The following is a 17,194-nucleotide window of genomic DNA, read 5'->3' as shown; positions in this document are numbered from 1 at the left end:
ACCGAGATTTCTTTATTTCTTTGAGAATTATTCACCAAATATTTGGCGTGTCTTCAGAATAAAAACAACAACAAAAAAACCAAGCAAGGAAGAATGTACTTTGCATTAATTGAGAAAACAATGCTCAACTTTACAATGACCCTACTATTCCAGGTTTGAGTTGCAGCAAGGGTATATGGCAGGATCCCATATGTTCTTCTTGGACCAGAACGATAAGCTGTGGAATGTGATGTTCTGCATATGACAAAATAATAATTGAAAAACTCATAGTAATTTATACTATTGTTAAAGTCAGTGCTTAAGAACAGTTCAGCCTCCATACTTTCTAGAAAGAAATTTTGTATAAAACCAAGTAGAAGGGGATTCTAATCTGCAGCCTTTCTAAGGCTGGGGCCTTTGCTGCTAGCATGCCTTGATCATTAATGACATTTTTTTAAGTCATTCGAAGTGAGGAAAGAAAAGCATGAAGGGAAACGTGATGCATGTCTCTTTCTGTTGACTTTACTTTTACTTTCTGTGTAGCTTAGCAGGAAAAAATATTTTAGTAGAAAGAGACTACAATTCTTGAAGTACTGTCCTGCTCTGGAATTCTGGAAGTCAAGAAAGGTCAGTACTGCTGATGCGAGTCCTCTGCCTTTCACTTGAGAGCCGTTATTTCTAATGAGACCCCCTCTTGCTGTTGCTATCCCCTTGATTGTGAACACTCTGGAAGTTGTAGATTTGAGTTGCAATCCACAGGCGGAGCTTTATTTTCAGATCTGCATCTAGAGCTGCCCCGTTAGGACTCGAAATTACACTACTGAGTCCTATCAGTGCGACACCTCATTCAGCAGTTAGCCATGCCGAGTGGTTAACACGAGAGAAGCTATAGGGAAACCTGCTGTGTCAGCAGCACGCACACATTGGCTTGAGCTCTGTAATTAAAAGAGGAGACGTTAGATATACACCATTTACTAATAATGACTTTACTAACAGTGCTAGAGAGACCATTTTAACTTATTCTGCTGCTCAGAACTTGCTTGAAAGCGTCTTTGCTTTCCGCAGCGCTGCACGGCCGAGCTCCTCTCGCTTGCTCGGTGGTTCTTTTCCAGCTCTTCTGACACCGGCCCAGCACTGCAGCGGGCAGCGGCAAAACCACGGTCCATTTCCTAAGGAACAGTACGCTTCTTACACTAACACGGGAGGGGAAGGGGCCGGGCCGGGTGGGCAGAAGGGGACGTGCACGGGCTAAACCGGGGGAGGACGGCCGCAGTCCCCCTGCCCGCCCGGCCCGGCCGCGCCTCGGCGGGGGCCGCGCATAGACCGGCACCCGGCGGGGGCTGGGCTCCCTACGCACACGCTTACATAAGCGCCCCGGCTCTGCCCGGCGGGCTGGGGCGCGGTGGGATCGGCCGAGCGGGGCCGGGACCAGCCCACAGGCGATGGCGGCGCCGCCACACCCGCGCTGCCCGCTGCCGCCTGCCCCGCGGCGCGCGCTGCCCGTGGGTGGGTGAGGCCAGCCCCCCCGCCCCGCGGGCGCGCGCGGGGCGCTATACATAACAGGTCAGCGGGCGCGCGCCGATGGCTCCGCGCTCCCCCCGCGCGCAGGCGCCTCCTGACAGGAATCGGCGCCTGCAGGAGCCTCCTCGGAGCCCCGTGCTCATCCGGGTCCCGCCGCCCCGAGCCTGAGGGGAGGGGGGGGCGCGGTCTCCACCCCCGGCGCCCCTCCCCGCCGCGGCCCGCCGCCTCGCACCGCCCCGGCGGGTGGGATTCCTGCCGAGATCACGGCCCCCCCCCGGCCGCCGGCGGCCCCGCCACCGTAGCGGGACCGGTGGGGCCCCGCGCCTCCCCGCCCCGCACCGCCTCCCCCCTCCCCCGCTAGTAAACACACTTCAGAAACGTGAGGGCCGGCGGTCACGTGGGGAGGGGCCGGCCAATCGGCGGCGGGGGGCGGGGCAGTGTGGCTGGCGGAGCCCCGGCGCCCGGCGCAGAGTCACAGGGCGAGCGGCGAGGCGGCTGCCACGAGGCGCGCGCGGCCGGCACTGACGGCCGCTTTCCCGCGAGCAGGGGGGGCCCCGCCGCCCCGGAGCGACCGCCGGATCCTGCTCGCCCTCCCTCCGTCTCCGCTCTCCCCGGCGCGGGGGCTCCGCGGGGTGATGCGTCCCCGCCGGGCGGCCGCCCCCGCCGTCTCCGCCGGGTCCTAGAGCCGCCCGAGGCGAGGCCCCGCGGACCCCGCGCCGCTCGGCCCCCTCTCCGCGCGGGGCGGCGGCGGCCGTTGCTCGCCCGGGCGCCGAGCGGCGGCGCCGCGCCATGAGCGGCCCCGCGGGCGGCGGCGGTTCCCGCTGAGCGCCCGCGACCCCGGCCCGGCGGCATGGGGGTGAACGCCGTGCACTGGTTCCGCAAGGGGCTGCGGCTCCACGACAACCCGGCGCTGCGGGAGTGCATCCAGGGCGCCGACACGGTCCGCTGCGTCTACATCCTGGACCCCTGGTTCGCCGGCTCGTCCAACGTGGGCATCAACAGGTGGCGGTGAGTGCGGGGCGGCGGGGGCGGCCGGCGGGGGCCCTAATCTCCGCGTTATGTATGCGGTCACGCTGCCTCCCCGCCATCCCCTCCCCTCGCCGCCCGATTGGGCCGCCGCCAGCACCGGCTTCCCTCGCGCGCCTGCCCGCCCTCCCCGCGGCTCCGGCGGCGGTGTTGTTACATATCCAGCCCCTGCGCCGGCCCGGGCTGCGGCTGCCGCGACGGGGGAGGAAGCGAGGAGGCCTCTGGCGGAGTGCGGGCCCGGGCGGGGCGGGGGGGCCGTGGTTTCCCGGGGAATGGGGGGGGGGGTGTCTTGTTCTCTCTCCCGAGGGCGGTGGTTCCGTGCCCGAGCGGGCCCCCGGCGCCCGCCCGCGCTGGAGCTCAGAGCGGGGCTGCTGGGGGGCTGCGTCGCCGGGAGCCGGGCTGCAAGCCGCGGGAGGAGCAGCCCGGAGGGCTTGCTTCACCTCGGCACCTCTGGGCAGCCAGAAAGCCCGCGCCGGCACAGGGTGACTCCATGCTGGAAAAAACGGTTAAGCTGCTCGATTGGTTCAAAAGTAATTTCTCAGAGTATCTTTCCTGCAGGGAAGGGTAGGTAGTGTCCCTTTCCAGAGCATGCAGATCTATTCTTACACCTTCAAGCCAGGTATGGTCCTACCTAATACAAAGACGAACTTTACTATGGAGTTGTGATTGACTCTTCCATGCTAAATGTATGCCATAGTAAGGCAGAGGTTGATGGGACTTCTGTGCGTACTGATCTTGTGAGATTGCTTAAAACATCACTAGGGATGTGAAAGTTGTTACCCTTTTAAAAGGGTTGATAATGCAGTAGAGTTCTTGTATCATCTGTCTGTCCAGTGTCAGGAACTTGAAATGCTTGTGAGCTTAGCCTGCCCAGACTACGATACTGAGAAGAGTTGCCTAATTATGGAACAAGCACAATGGAACTTGGCTTACACCACGTCACAGAAGAATGACAAAGTTGAGATACTTTGGGTTTCAGTTCAGTTTACTTCTCTTCAAGGATTATTCATTTCAGATTTAATAATTTCTATCTCAGGTCACTAAATACTTTACCAGCAAGGTAACTTACCTTTGGAGTTTTGTCGTCGTGTCCCCCCCCCATTTTTGAGAAGTTTTCCTTATGGTCCTATTTCTGGTTTTCGGAAGATGGAAATACTAAAAATGCTTTCTGTGAACTTAACTTGACAGTTATTCCATTTTCACTGACAAAAATAATGTTCATACTACTTAAGAAGAATAATTGTTAGATAATTCCCTTATCTGAGGTTCATGATGTACATTTCTTCTATAGAGGCTTTTAATTTTTTTTGTTTGTTTTGAAGGGGATAGGTTTTTTTGAATAACAAATCCTGACTTTATAAAGAAAGCTCAGAGGTCTTAGTTTTATGGATGAAGCATGAACAACTACTTAAGTTTTAGAAGAATGCAGGCAACTGGTGCAAGTCTAAGTGTTAAGGAAATCGCATGTCTTAAGAATACTTCATAGGTTTCTAATGTGTTTTGCAATTGAAATGCTAAACTGGTTTTGGTTATATTCTCTGAGTTAGTGAGTGATAGACAAATGTGAACTTTGATTCTAGCAAAAGGAAGTTCATGTCTTTAGTGCTACTACCCTGGTTCTTCAATGACTATTTAATATGATCATTAGCTAATACAGTCCTTGAGTACATTTGTGTGTGATATACTTAGCAGTTGGTTTACTTTACCAGTGTTCTCGGAGATCTAAAAGACAACTAGTCCCTGCACTGCACTTTGCATTTGAAGAAAACCATCTTTTTTTTAGTTGCTGGTTAGAGGGGCTGAGTTTTTGGTGGTGTGGGCTTATTTATTTATTTATTTATTTTATGAAGAAGAGCATTTTTCTTTTAGTCCTGTGTGCTTCCCCCATCCCCAAAGATCTCCCAGAAGAAGGGTAAATTACAACTCCCCTATCCAAAGCACTTCAGACAATCTCCTGGGACATAGATACCCTCAAGGCACATGCTGCACTTGGATTTGAGTAGGAAATCTCACTGCCTTCATAGCCTGGTTTTGTGAGATCTTCAGATTTTTTCAAGTTTAAAAGTACAGTAACTTTACAGAATAACTGGCTGTTACAGCTGTATTTTTATTAGAGTAATCTCAATAAATTCTTATTGACATGAACAGTTACTAGTTTGGAATGAATCCATTTTAGGTTCCAGTGGTTTTAATGAGTTATTTTTAACCAATGGTATATATACATTCACAGTATGCATACACAAGAGTTATGATGCAGTTTTTTGGTTTGACAAAAAACTTGTAATTGACAAACAAGCATTGTAATTAACAATCAAGCATTTTATCTCCTTGGTCACTTGATGACTGTAAGCAAGATTCTTGCTTACATGCGTGTGGAGTAGGGTGTTGAATTACTCAAAAATATTTTATTTGAGATGAGGAGCAGAAGCCCTTCAGCATTTGGAACATCAGTCAAATTTAATCTTCTGGTGTGAATTTACAGTGGTCCTTTCTTAGTTTGAATTGATTGACACCGAGAGCTTATGGTGCTAATGTCCTGGGCAAAACTCTTGTCTGTCAAAATTCAAAGTATGATTAACAGAATGGTTATGAGGAAAAATGGTGCAAGAATACAAGAAACCAGGAGGTTTATTTTCTTGTTAGAAGTAATGTTGTTCCTCTGCAGAGTCACCAGCTACTGTTCATTTTCAAAAATGTGTTTTAAATTTGGCAAATGGCAGCCTTTAATACATAGGTGCTTTCTGAATAACTTTTCTCTTTAAAACAGTCATGTAACACTCATGAATTAATATTTTTGTGTAATTGCACTATTGAGCAAGTCTAATTACTAAGCAGTCACATGGTCTTACTGACCTCCTTTCTCCTGGCATTCAGCCTACCTGTTCTAAAATCATGAATGCTACATAACAAGTGCCAGGGCCTTCCTCAACTCACTTCATTTTTTCTGGTTCTGTTCTGTTTCTTCTTATTGTTCCTTTTTTCAAGCTGTCAAATAAATCAAGATGTGCTTCCATTGAGACACGCTTTTTCTATATAATGAGTTTTCCAGTGTCGTTCACAGATCAAGGCTTGCGAGAGAGAGGTTATTCGGAGCAGTAAAAGGTGATGGAGAAATGGCGGAGGGAGATGCTAAATGGAAAATTGCTCTAACACTCTCTTAAAGTTTTGTCAATTGTCCTTAAACTTTTGGCACCAGAATTAGCATGCCTCTAATTGTGTCAACAGAGTAGACAAAGAATGTAACTTACGTACTCCAACAAGTAACCATTACCTACTTACGAAAAAATGTGTTCGTATGTGCTCGCAGACTTTTCCATATTAAGGAGAATGGGATCTCATGTTGAGCAATATGACTTAGGGCAGGGTTTCATTTAGCCCTGGTTTTAGTACAGAGTGGCAATTGATCACAATACCTAAAAAGAAATGCAAACATTCCATTATTTGCTGCATAAGAATTTACTTTGGCTAATAATTTACTTTTTTAGTTTGTCTTTTTGAGTGTGTATGTATGTTTCTGATATGCTAGTTAAAAGACTCGCTTGCAGCAATTGATTTAAAAAGACGGATAGTCTAATCTTGCCAATCCTTGTATTTCTTTTTTTAATCATTCCTGAAGAGAACAACTTTCATTTTTAAAACAAGAGTAATAAAATTTGTTTTGTATATCTAGTAGATTTTCTGAGAATTTTGGTGTGTTCAACATCATGCAAAGTTAGCTGCTGTTGTCATGGCAGATGGTCTTATTGATTCAGGAGAAAGAAAAGATGTGACTTTTTTTTTTTAAAAAACACTCATACCTCAAAGCATATTAAAAATTAAAAACCTGGGGGGGGGGGGGCGAAGTTTAATTTCCAGGACAATTACTGCAATTCATAGAAATGGGAGCTTGTTTTAAAAATTAATACTTGGACATCCTTCTGTAGCATCTGTTAAATTTTGCTATTCTGTACATCTCGTTTTGAAAATATGCTTACAGTTTCAGGTTATGTAGAAAATGATTTGTCCTGTAGAGACCTGTTTGTTGGATGTGGGATTGGTGAAAAAGTTTGTCAATAGAATTATTCTATGAGTGATTTCAGTATTAAATGATATCATATCTGTAATTCAGGCAGGCAAAATTTGTGTATTATACTTTGTTAATTTTGGTGACATGCTTGGTATGTAAAAAGGAGCATGCCGAAATAATGATGACTTCCCTCCTAAAAACATCCCTTTAAGTTTGTTTTCATGGTGTAGCACTTAGGATGAAAATCTGTTTGATTTATGAAATGTTTAACATCAAGCCAATTATCTAAAGTATAAATAGAGACAAGGCTCTTGGTTTTTCATATACAAAGCTAGACATACATCAGGTTTGGGGCTAACATTAGTTTTGTATGTATTGTGTAGATACTTTGGGGTTGCTTTTACTGGGTAAGTAGCCTGTGCTGAACTCCGCTGCTGTAGCCAGGGTGTAACAGGTCCGCAAAGGAACTTCAGTATTCCTGTGCTGTGTTATAGACATACCCATCATACCTTTTAATGAGTGGCTTCAGCTCTAGCTAAGTGTGCAATTTGGAGCACTTTTGTCCAACCAGCCCACTAAATTGAGGGTGATTAATCTGTAAATTTCAAAATCTGTTATCGAAGAGCGGTAACTTGTTTTCAGAAGCTGCGTGTTCAGATGGGAGTTCTGTGGTAGTGGCAGTTAGATTGCAGAAACCCTCCGGTGCCACACACTTAGGTTGCCCACCTGTCCTCTTTCATAGAAAGCCCTGTCTACCCCAAAAGTGCCTGCAGTTCAGCGATTCCCTCTATAGTTCACGGAGTTATATGACCTAGTCCTATGATTTACAAAGTACGTCACTGAACCACACTGACGTATGTCCTCATGGTTTTAATCCTGCGGTGTTGATGAAAGAGGTGGTTCCACCCTTTCGTGACAGCACGCAGCCCCGTGGTGAACCAGGTTAGCTCATCAATCTGTCCGTAAGAGATTATTTACCAGTTTTGGTGAGATTAGCCCTGTGGTAGATCGTGCCAGCAAAAAGGTCGCGGTGGTAGTAGTGAAGAGGCGAGAGCGGGAAGGGCAGGTACCATTTCTTTTAGTGGCAGTATGGATTTGTTCCAGATTAAAATGGCCATATAACTGCAGCCTGCATTGTTCATGTGTGTAGTAACCACCGGCTGTTTTTTGGAAGGTGATTATTGGTTTCTTCTATGGCTTGCTGTTTGCCGACACCCTTTGAAGTTATATTGTTGAAAATAAGTACCGGCCTTTTTACTGTGCTAGGGGAAAGGCTTGATTTATTTTTTTGTCAGACTGTCAGAATAAAGAAGTAACACTGGCAGCTGAGAAATTACGCTATGCTTGTTTGCTTATTTTGGTGAATGATCTTGTATCACCAGATTCTGTAATGTAACTATTATTAAATGGGACAAGAAGTCTGCACTGGTTGGTCTGGAGAGAGCAGGTGGCACTGCAAATCCAATTTTATATGAAGTGTTCAGTAAGTTGTTTTTTCCAAGTAGCAGGCCAGAAAAATTCCAATGAGCATTTATACAATTTGCTTGCTGACTGCAAAATTGATCTTGAAGGAATCTAATTCCTCAGGTTAAAAGGTTTTGAGGTTTGAGAGACCTGGTTTTACATCACTGATATCCAGGTTTGAGGATATCAAGAGAAGATCTGGGTAAAGTGTTCTTGATATGTGAGAGTAGCGTGTGAACTTTGAGATTGAGTATCAAGGGACAAATGCGGTCTTGAAACAACTCCGTAGGATTATTTCAGTCTTCCTTCTCTTGGGACCAGAAATCTATTTTTGTTTTATTTTACATAAGTATCAATAGATTGCATTCTTTATTTGAGCAGGGGAGGGTAATCTGTCTGCAACTTGTGATGTTACCTCCTCTGGTCATAAAAGGAGAGAGTGATAACCCCCAGCCAACACCATCTGTGGTGAACACAAAAGCAGCTTTTTTTAGGCAATCAAGAATACAGATTTTTTCTTTTTTTTTTCTTTTTTTGATATCTGATCAGTATGTGGTAGTGTCAATGAATTCTGCATCACTTCTTCAAATCAAATTATTTTATGTGTTGTTGTCCTGGTTTTGGCTGGGATAGAGTTAATTTTCTTCCTAGTAGCTGGTATAGTGCTGTATTTTGGATTTAATACGAGAATAATGTTGATAACACACTGATGTTGTAGGTGTTGCTGAGTAGTAGTCAAGGACTTTGCAGCTTCTCGTGCTCTACCGACTGAGAAAGCTGGAGATGTACAAGAAGCTGGGAGGGGGCACAGCCAGGACAGCTGACCCAAAGGGGTACTCATACCATACGACGTCATGCTCCGTGTATAAACTAGGGGAAAGCTGGCTGGGGGGCTGTAGCTTGGGGACTGGCTAGGCATCGATTGGCAGGTGGTGAGCAATTGCATCATGCATCACTTGCTTTGTATATTCTATTATTATTATTATTATTATTATTACTACTACTACTATTATTACTACTACTATTATTACTATTATTACTATTTTATTTAAATTATTAAACTGTTCTTATCTCAACCCACGAGGTTTTTTTCACTTTTACTCTTCTGATTCTCTCCCCCATCCCACCTGGGCGGGGAGTAAGCGAGCGGCTATGTGGTGCTCAGTTGCCAGCTAGAATTAAACCATGACAGTTGTCATCCTCTGTTGGCTATTTCCATGTGATAAAGTATTTTTTCCTCCAGTTTGTGAAAATACCTTTTTTCCTACAAATGGCAGATACTCTTGAAACACATACAGGAAAAGCTGTTCATCATTGTACCACCTGAACTTTTTTGGCTTCTGACAGGTTATCTACAGCATGGAAGCCTTTATTTTCAAGGAAAATGGTTCCTTTCGGTGCCCTCTCAATGCCTGGCAGGTTGTCAGGTTAGTTATATAAGCCACGATAGGAGGAAGGTCAAGCTGCCGGCGAAGTCAGCCATTTTTTCAGTATGAAAGTTACACTAAAGTCTGTGATGTATTAATTTGTATATTGAAAGAAATGCTTCGCTTTAAGGAATTTTGTGACTTTCCCATAGTGACCTAAAAAGGCTAAAGTCAGCTTGAGCATAAATCTGTTGTGCAAGTAGCGTGGGAGTATGTGGCTTTGTGTTTTGTAGGCTTAGTAATTTGCATATCACGTTTTAGCAGGTTTTATAGCCATGCCTTTGCTTACCTCTAGGAAAGGATTGGATTTGATTACCGGGTTAAGAACTTTATGGTATTTTGGTGCAATACATTTTACTTAAATTTTCAGAACTCCAATTTAAATGTGGAGCAAGGTTAGTTTGTGTGCTTCTATATACTTCCGGCTTTCAAGTTCTTTGCAATCTAGGTCAACAGGTGAACTATAATTGCAATGTTCTTCTAACCCCAAAGCCTCCATATATTTTTCAGGTCACCATTAAGCATTTGCTTTCACTGCTTTGGAGTTTTGTGTGTGTAAATGTTTCTTTATACAGCAATAAAGGTATAGCAGAGGTGAAGGATAGATTGGAAAGGTCTGAGGAAAGAGGTCAGTATTGCAATGTTCTGTTTCAAGTGTGTAAATGGAGACAGCTATGGCAAAAGTCCACATGTATATCTGTACTTTTGGAACAGTGATGAATCTGAGAGCATACCAATTACTAATGGAGAGATTAAAAAAATTAACACATGAGTTTTGTTAACATTAGTTTAGCTGAGCTGCAGTGAACAGAGCTTCCTAAAATATGCTTTTTTTCCTTAAATTCTGTACTTTGATTCTTTTTTTTTTTTTAATTGCGCTAGTATTTGAAAGGTCTGAAAGTCTATATTGGTAAATCTGGGTAGGAAATAAGAATTTGATAATAATCAGGGTTTCAGAAGTAAATTCTGGTGTCAAACTGTTGCTCATAAGCTCTTTGAAAAGTGCTAACACAACAAGTTCCTTGCAATAGGATGGAACCTGTCCGGATTATCAGCGGTAGAAGGGATTTCTTCCAGTTGAACATTGGTCCTGCAAGTCTAATTTCTGTGGTGACAGGCATATGATGTCATGTACACCTGAGCTTTGTGTTGTGCATTGCTTCCTCCTGCAACTAAACTAGAGAAGTTTTCTGGGCCTGCTTTTGAAACTTGCTTTATCTCAGTGTTTCTTGATTTGTAGGAACGCATTTCCTTTCCTCTTCAGTGATGGAGATGAAATATCTATAGCACAGGCTATTTAGGAACAACTCCTGTAAGGGAAACTTGGATGTTTCTATCTGTTATCTATCCAAAGTGTGGAATCCATGACCTAGGAAATGCTTTACTTTTTTATAGTAATGAACCTGTGGAGTTCAGCGCTTGCAGATTTTTGTTTTTTTCTTAATGCCAATATTCTACTTACCTTGTAGGTAAAGGGTAAACTATGCTGCAATTTAGAGAGAGGGGCAAAATAATGATCGAAAGAACAGAAATAGGAGGGCAACTTTAATCAGAAAGATTAGTAAATAATAGGTAACTCTTTTAACAGCAACTGTAGGTTGCTTGTTACTTCATGCCTTGTATAGTTTGTAAAACGTGACCATGGTCTGTACGGTTACAATTTTGCTATGCACTAAAGATATAGAACACCATGGCAAGCTTTATCTCAGTTTCAGAATCTGTGCAGTTCTGAAGTACTGGAGAAGTGTGCAGAGAATTTTGAGACTCCACTTTATAGAGCAACTGGCATTAAAAATAGTTAATGATTTGATTTCAATACATTGGATTAATTGAAGAATGCTCTCTTGTGAGTTTCCTCTGAGTTGAAATTTTCTGCCTGTAAATTCTATAGCATCAAGTGATTTTTTTAAATTTATTTTTTCTCCTATTCTTCATATTTCACATTCTTGAGAATAAACAAACTCATTTTTTCTAGGAGTCTTAAAGAAAAAGAGCACAATACGGCTTTTAGCAGAGATTGCCTACTATTGTTTTCCTTATTCCTCTCTCATGGGAGAGGCATGACTCTACATCTGTAAAACTGAGATATGCGTTTAAAGTAAAATATTCTACAGAGTAATTTTTGCCCTCCAGGTTTCAGAAGGGTCTTTGATTGGGGAGGAGGTTGCATTTTGGTTTTGTTCTTTGTTTTCATAAGTCTTGCTAGTAGCAAACTCAAGAAGTTGAAACTATCCAAGTCTTAACGAGGGTGATCAAGCAAAGGACGTAATCTGAATTGTTTCTTTTATTTGGATTGCCTAGGGATAAATCCTGTGACTTTCCATCATTATTTTTCAGTAGATGGCAGGCTTAAGATCTAGTTTCCTGTGCTTTATGTGTGTTTCTTTTTAGACAGCATAACAGTAAACAGCAAACAGCTATTATGCAGTATATCCCAAATCCTGTAAATGCATCTTTAAATTGCATTTTATGAGTGACTTTTTCATTTTCTTTTCTCCAGCATACTCTTTAACTGGTATGACCTGGAAACATCTACTAATGTGTAGTTTTGTCAGTTTATGACAAAGGAAGAAGTTTTAAATTGCTGTGATATTGATAGTTCAGTTTTCATTGTGGTATATTTTCCCCTTTTATTTCAAGGCTTTCATAATCCGGGGAGACCTGTATAAAGATTAGTATTGATCACATAGTCCTGGTGTTTTTCAGTGAGCAGAGTTTTTTCGTTTGATTGAAATTTTCTTTCTGTAAGCTAGTTAGCAATAAATTTACTGGTACTTTATTTCAGAGCTAGTGTGTTTTTCTTCCAAACCATGAAGAAAATAATGGGTTTGTGGGAATAATGTGGATCTTCCTCTTTTTACATTTTAGATTTTGGCTTTCTTTCAAATATAACTCCACCAATCTCTCTTTTTCAGTGCCAACTCTGAAGCGTGTTACTTTGCCAAAGAAAAGTTGCATTTACTGAAAGTTTTACTCCAGTTCTTTACTACTTCCATGTGAGACAGCACAACAGAGCTTGCGTTTTTGGCACTGGAGGTCACGCTTTCAGACTCAGAAGTGTTACTAGTGATCAGATGTTGCTCTTGCACCAGCAGCTTTTCTGATTTTTTTTTCATAGTTCTACGATTTGTTTCTTCTACCAGTCCATCTTTCTTCCAGAATCCTACCTTTGCAGCTGCTGCTGTACAGCTTGTCAAGTGCAATGGTAAAGTAAAAATAATTTTTAGGTTTTTTTTTTTTTGCTATTCTGTTTGAAGAGTGTGAGATTTGCAGGAGTAATTATCTCATATATATAATTTGTTCCCAAGAGAAAGTATGGGGGAAATTTCAAAAACTTTTCCACTTGCAGTACCGTATTGTCATCGATTCCAGTATTTTCCTGCTGAAATTACAAATTTTAAGAAGACTTAAGGTAAAGTAAGCTTTGGAGAGCTTTGCTGTGTGTGCTTTGTTTTTCTGCTTTCATAGTGTGAGCTATATCTGTCAGAATCTCTCTGTTAACCGAAGTTTTAATTAGGATGTACTATATGGTAATGCATAGCTTGCCTTTTGTTGGAATGAGTTGTCTTTCGCTTGGAATTGTTAGTCTCTTGTGCTTGCCTCTTAAATTTTACCTTGAATGAAAGCTGTTGAACTTAGGGTTTGCATGAATTGATCAAAAAATACCTATGCGCAAGTCTGTGTGATTGACGTTTGAAGCCTTGTAGGCTTATTTCTACAGAGATAATCTTCTTCATGAGGTTAAGATATAGTTCAATGAAAAGTTGCACTGGTAATCTTTTTGCCTTTGTCATAAGGTTAATGGTCATTAACAGCAACAGTAAACAGGAAATTAAGTAATTGTCAATGTTACTTCCTGGGTTTGTGTGGTACCTTTGTATGTCCCCCCCCCCCCGCTGTCCATGCAGGGGTAAATACAGTTTAAAAACATGGTACCTTTACCCTGTCATTCACAAGGGTTTTTCTTTTGTGCATATTTAATGTTACTTAGACCTGTAATGAAGGATTATGTCTGTTAGCTTGTGCTTGGACGTAGTGCTGAAGCAGCCTGCTTGTGCTGACGCTTGCTGCCAGATGTTGACTCTAGCAGGGGACACGTTGTTCACGAGCTGCTGTTCACTTTGACACCTTCCTCTTCTATTTGTTTATCAGCTCCTCTGGTTTTGAATATTGGCTTGGTACTTTTTGAACTCCGAGCACATACTAGGTTTCATTCAACCTTTAGCAGCCAACACTTCTAAATACGACACAGAGGAGCAGAACTGACCCGCTGCTTGTACCTGCTCAAAGCCTTTCTCTGTCCTGGTTAGCAATAAAGTTCAGCCGTGGTAGAGGAATCCTCTCGGAACGGCTTGGAAGAGAAGGAGAAATTGGGCTCCTACTACAAGGGTTACATATAACTGGCAAAGTAGGTCATTGTGGCAGGGAGTAGTCCAAACAGCCGCCTGGTTGCTGCAGCAACGACCTACTTTAGGAAACTATTTTGGTTGATTCATATTGAAACGTTCTTCTTACAAATGGTATGAGGAAATGATCAGGTTATGAGACATATAGCAATGAAAGCTGCAGACTTTGTAGACTCCCCCTGTCCCCCTCCCCTTCCCTCCCCCCTTTTTTTTCCCCTTTGGTTTTGCCCCTTGATGTTGGATGATGGGGATTAAAGCAAATAAGGTTTGTTTTTCTTAGTTTGACCTCTAGTGGGGAACATCTCTTCTTGCTTGAAGGTTCTGCATGGCAATAATACTGATGAATGGTGATTAAGTTTCCAGAGTTCAGAGCCTACACATGCTCCCATATCATTTTTGTCTATAGAAATAACTTTGGAGTTTTTTAAAAAAAAAAAAATCATCATCTTTGTTAGGAGTATCTATTTTCTGGAATGCTAACAGTTTGTCTTGATATTCAACTGCTCTTATTTTAACCACTTTGCCTCCAACAAAGCTTATCCACCTTCAGGAAGGTGGGCTTGGTGTCCCCTCCCCTTCCCCCCCCCCTTTTTTTTTTTCTTTTAAATTTGCAGTGTTCCTGTCTGCATCTTCTATGTTGCTATTAATTCTGATCCTGGCACAAACAAACTGGAAAAAATAAAGTGATCCTGTGTAGGATGATGTCTTCCAGTTGACTACCTTTATTCTTTCAACAGTCAAAGTAATAAAAAAATCTGGGGCTGGTGTTCAAGAAGTGAATTTTGGTAATTCATTCCCATCTTCTGAAAGGAATGGGAAAACAAGGAAAATATAAAAATACAGTTGTTCTAATAAAGGTGTCATTCTTCATAAAATAATTCTTCATCTAAACTACTATCACTTCTGCAGAGATGATTGAATATCACTTTTTAGTTATCAGAATGTTCCACTTAACTGTACTACATAACTTTTCAAGACTAATTTAGTTACTTCAAGTGAGCTACTTTCTGTTGGTCCTGACCTTCAGTATTGCAGTGAAGTGTTGCAGTTGTGGCAGATGAAGATAGCATGTTTATCTAGAGGTTATTTGAATTTTTTCATCTATTATGACTTGAGCTATATTTCAGTTTTGTTTACCAAGGCTTACATTACTGAGCTCCGTGCATCTTTTTCTTCAGCTCTAGACTTTGAGATGGAAGGCCTCTGCAGCATGAAATGAACCATAACCTCCATTAGTCTACTCGTACGCTAAGGAAGTTTGCGAAAAAGTGGAATTTTTCTGGACTTACGCAGCTTAACAAGAAAATCTGTGTTTCAGTTATTTGGGTTTTTTAAATTTTTTTTTTTAAAAATGTTGATTCTTTCAACATGATTATTACTCAAAAAACTTGAATGCATTTTGTTCATGTTTACCTTTTATTCAGATATAAATGACTAATTTCAGTTTTGAAAGACCAGTTCAGAAAATTTTGGCCTCATTGGTTCATAAGAGTAGCAGTGGGAAGTTAGGATAATGCTGAATGTCTGACTACCATGAGGCAAGCACCATGGAGATGAAATCCAGTCAGTTTTAATTAAGATTTTCAGGAACAGCTTCAGGGTTTGTTTTTCTGTTTTCCAAACTTTCTACCAATTTCTGTGATTGCTAATAGATTTCATTCTATCCTTAATTCTCTTTTATTAGTTTAATAGATTTTTCAATATGGGAAGCCAGAGACAATGGAATTATACCTTGAGGACTTGCAATTCATACAGTGTGGTTGAGAAATACATTCATTTGACAGTGTTTCATTTCTGGGAAACTTAACTGTGCAAAATCTTATTAGCAGTACTTACAACCTTGAAGAGGTCACTTTAATGTAAGGAGAGTAAAAGGATTTTATTAAAGCAAATGAGGGGCAGTATAAAATTCGTTCTTCAGAATTAGATTGCAAGACTATCTTGTTATAGTGTTCTTACCGCGCTTGCTCTTTTGAAATGAGCCATAGCTGTTACTTTCTCATGGACAGCTTAGACTGCCGAAAATAATGTGGCTGAACTATTTTATTCAGTGGCAGGAAGAAAAAGCAGGCCAGCTCTGGTTTAATTACATCAAGCCTCATGAGCAGCTCATTTAAATAAGAGAACTTGGGTGCGTGAGAGTAAGAAGTTTTAAATTTATTTAAATATGAGCATGTCTGTACTCTCAAGTAACTTAGTTTTGTAATTTGCTTCTAGGTCCTATTTTCCCAGCTGTCCCCACTGCAAATACATTTGTTTGCTCTTGGGTTTTCTTTATGGATCCAACTAGTTTCTCTCTGGAAAGAGTAGGCATAAGGAATTAAAGTAAAATAATAAGGACTTTGAATTATCAGATTGGAATTAGAGGATTAGAGAAAAATAAACACAGAATATATACATTAAAGAATGGAAGACACTGGGAGAGAGATTGAAGAAGCTGTGAGGCTGTTCGTCTCTCATATCACCAGAAGGCTGACCTTTGTAACAAGCAAGTAATTTGAGATGCTTGTTGCTAGTTATATGGGAATAGTTTAGATGAATAATAGGTGCCCTTTGAATGTGAAGTTAAGATCCAGATCTTTACAGCAGCTAAATACAGTATTTGCTGTGACGTATGGTTGACAAAATAGGAGCCAGATTGCTGTTTGAGAGATTATGAATGTCTTTTGAATAGAACAAAAATTTTGTGTTTCCTTCCTTTGGGGAATGCTAACCTTGAAAAGGTAGTTCAATTGGAAAGAAATTAATGGGGAATGATATGTAAGGAAAAGCTAGCTTTGTGTCCAGTGTAAGCTAAGTTAGATTGAAATGATTTTATTGTTCTTAATTGAGCAGTAGTGCTTGCTGTAGTTGGTATTCTAGCTTCACTCCATATGTGAGACGGTCTTTACTCCTTAACTTCAAAGAAGATGCACCCAAAAGGACTCAGCTTGGAGAGATTAAATTTTAGATGTTCCTTTCTCTCAATTATTGTTCGAAGCTCTTTTTCATGCATTTTCAAAGGGTTGAATTTGTTTTTTAAGAACCTCTTTTACAGCAATTACGAGTATTTCAGCTGTACATGGGCGTGGGTGTATCTTACCTTCTTCCTCCATCACAGCTCTGCTTTGGCTTGAAGATTATAACAGTAGTAAATATTAGAGGAAAAAAGCCAAGTGGCGCACTTCATGGTCTGTGTTTCATTTTGGTTTTGCATGTGGATCAGCTCTTACTAAGTTATGAAAGATGCTGAAGTCCTGAATTGCACTCTAAAGGAGCTGTTTTTTCTCCATGGACTATAGAGCAACGCTGCAGGAGATTAGTTAGCTCCCACAGCTGCTTCACTTAAGTATCTAGAGTTGAATAATACGAACTTTTTCCTGCTC

At 42.1% G+C, this 17,194-nt stretch overlaps 1 protein-coding gene across 5 annotated transcripts in view; it reads left to right on the top strand.

Annotated features, from left to right (window-relative positions):
- Positions 1 to 2,252: 2,252 nt before the first annotated feature.
- CRY1 (cryptochrome circadian regulator 1) overlaps positions 2,253 to 17,194 on the top strand; it is a 37,913-nt gene continuing 22,971 nt past the window's right edge. For 2 of the 5 annotated variants that reach the window (XM_075156681.1, XM_075156645.1), the window contains exon 1: positions 2,278 to 2,508. In XM_075156681.1, the coding sequence (XP_075012782.1) occupies positions 2,351 to 2,508 (158 nt within the window). In that variant the 5' untranslated portion in view covers positions 2,278 to 2,350. Of the gene's footprint in view, positions 2,509 to 17,194 lie in introns of all 5 variants that reach the window. The other 3 variants (XM_075156654.1, XM_075156671.1, XM_075156662.1) reach the window with 3 other exon arrangements.

This window comes from Calonectris borealis, chromosome 1, assembly GCF_964195595.1.
Source record: "Calonectris borealis chromosome 1, bCalBor7.hap1.2, whole genome shotgun sequence".
Classification (NCBI taxonomy): Eukaryota; Metazoa; Chordata; class Aves; order Procellariiformes; family Procellariidae; genus Calonectris; species Calonectris borealis.
This window is presented reverse-complemented; position numbering and strand designations above follow the sequence as displayed.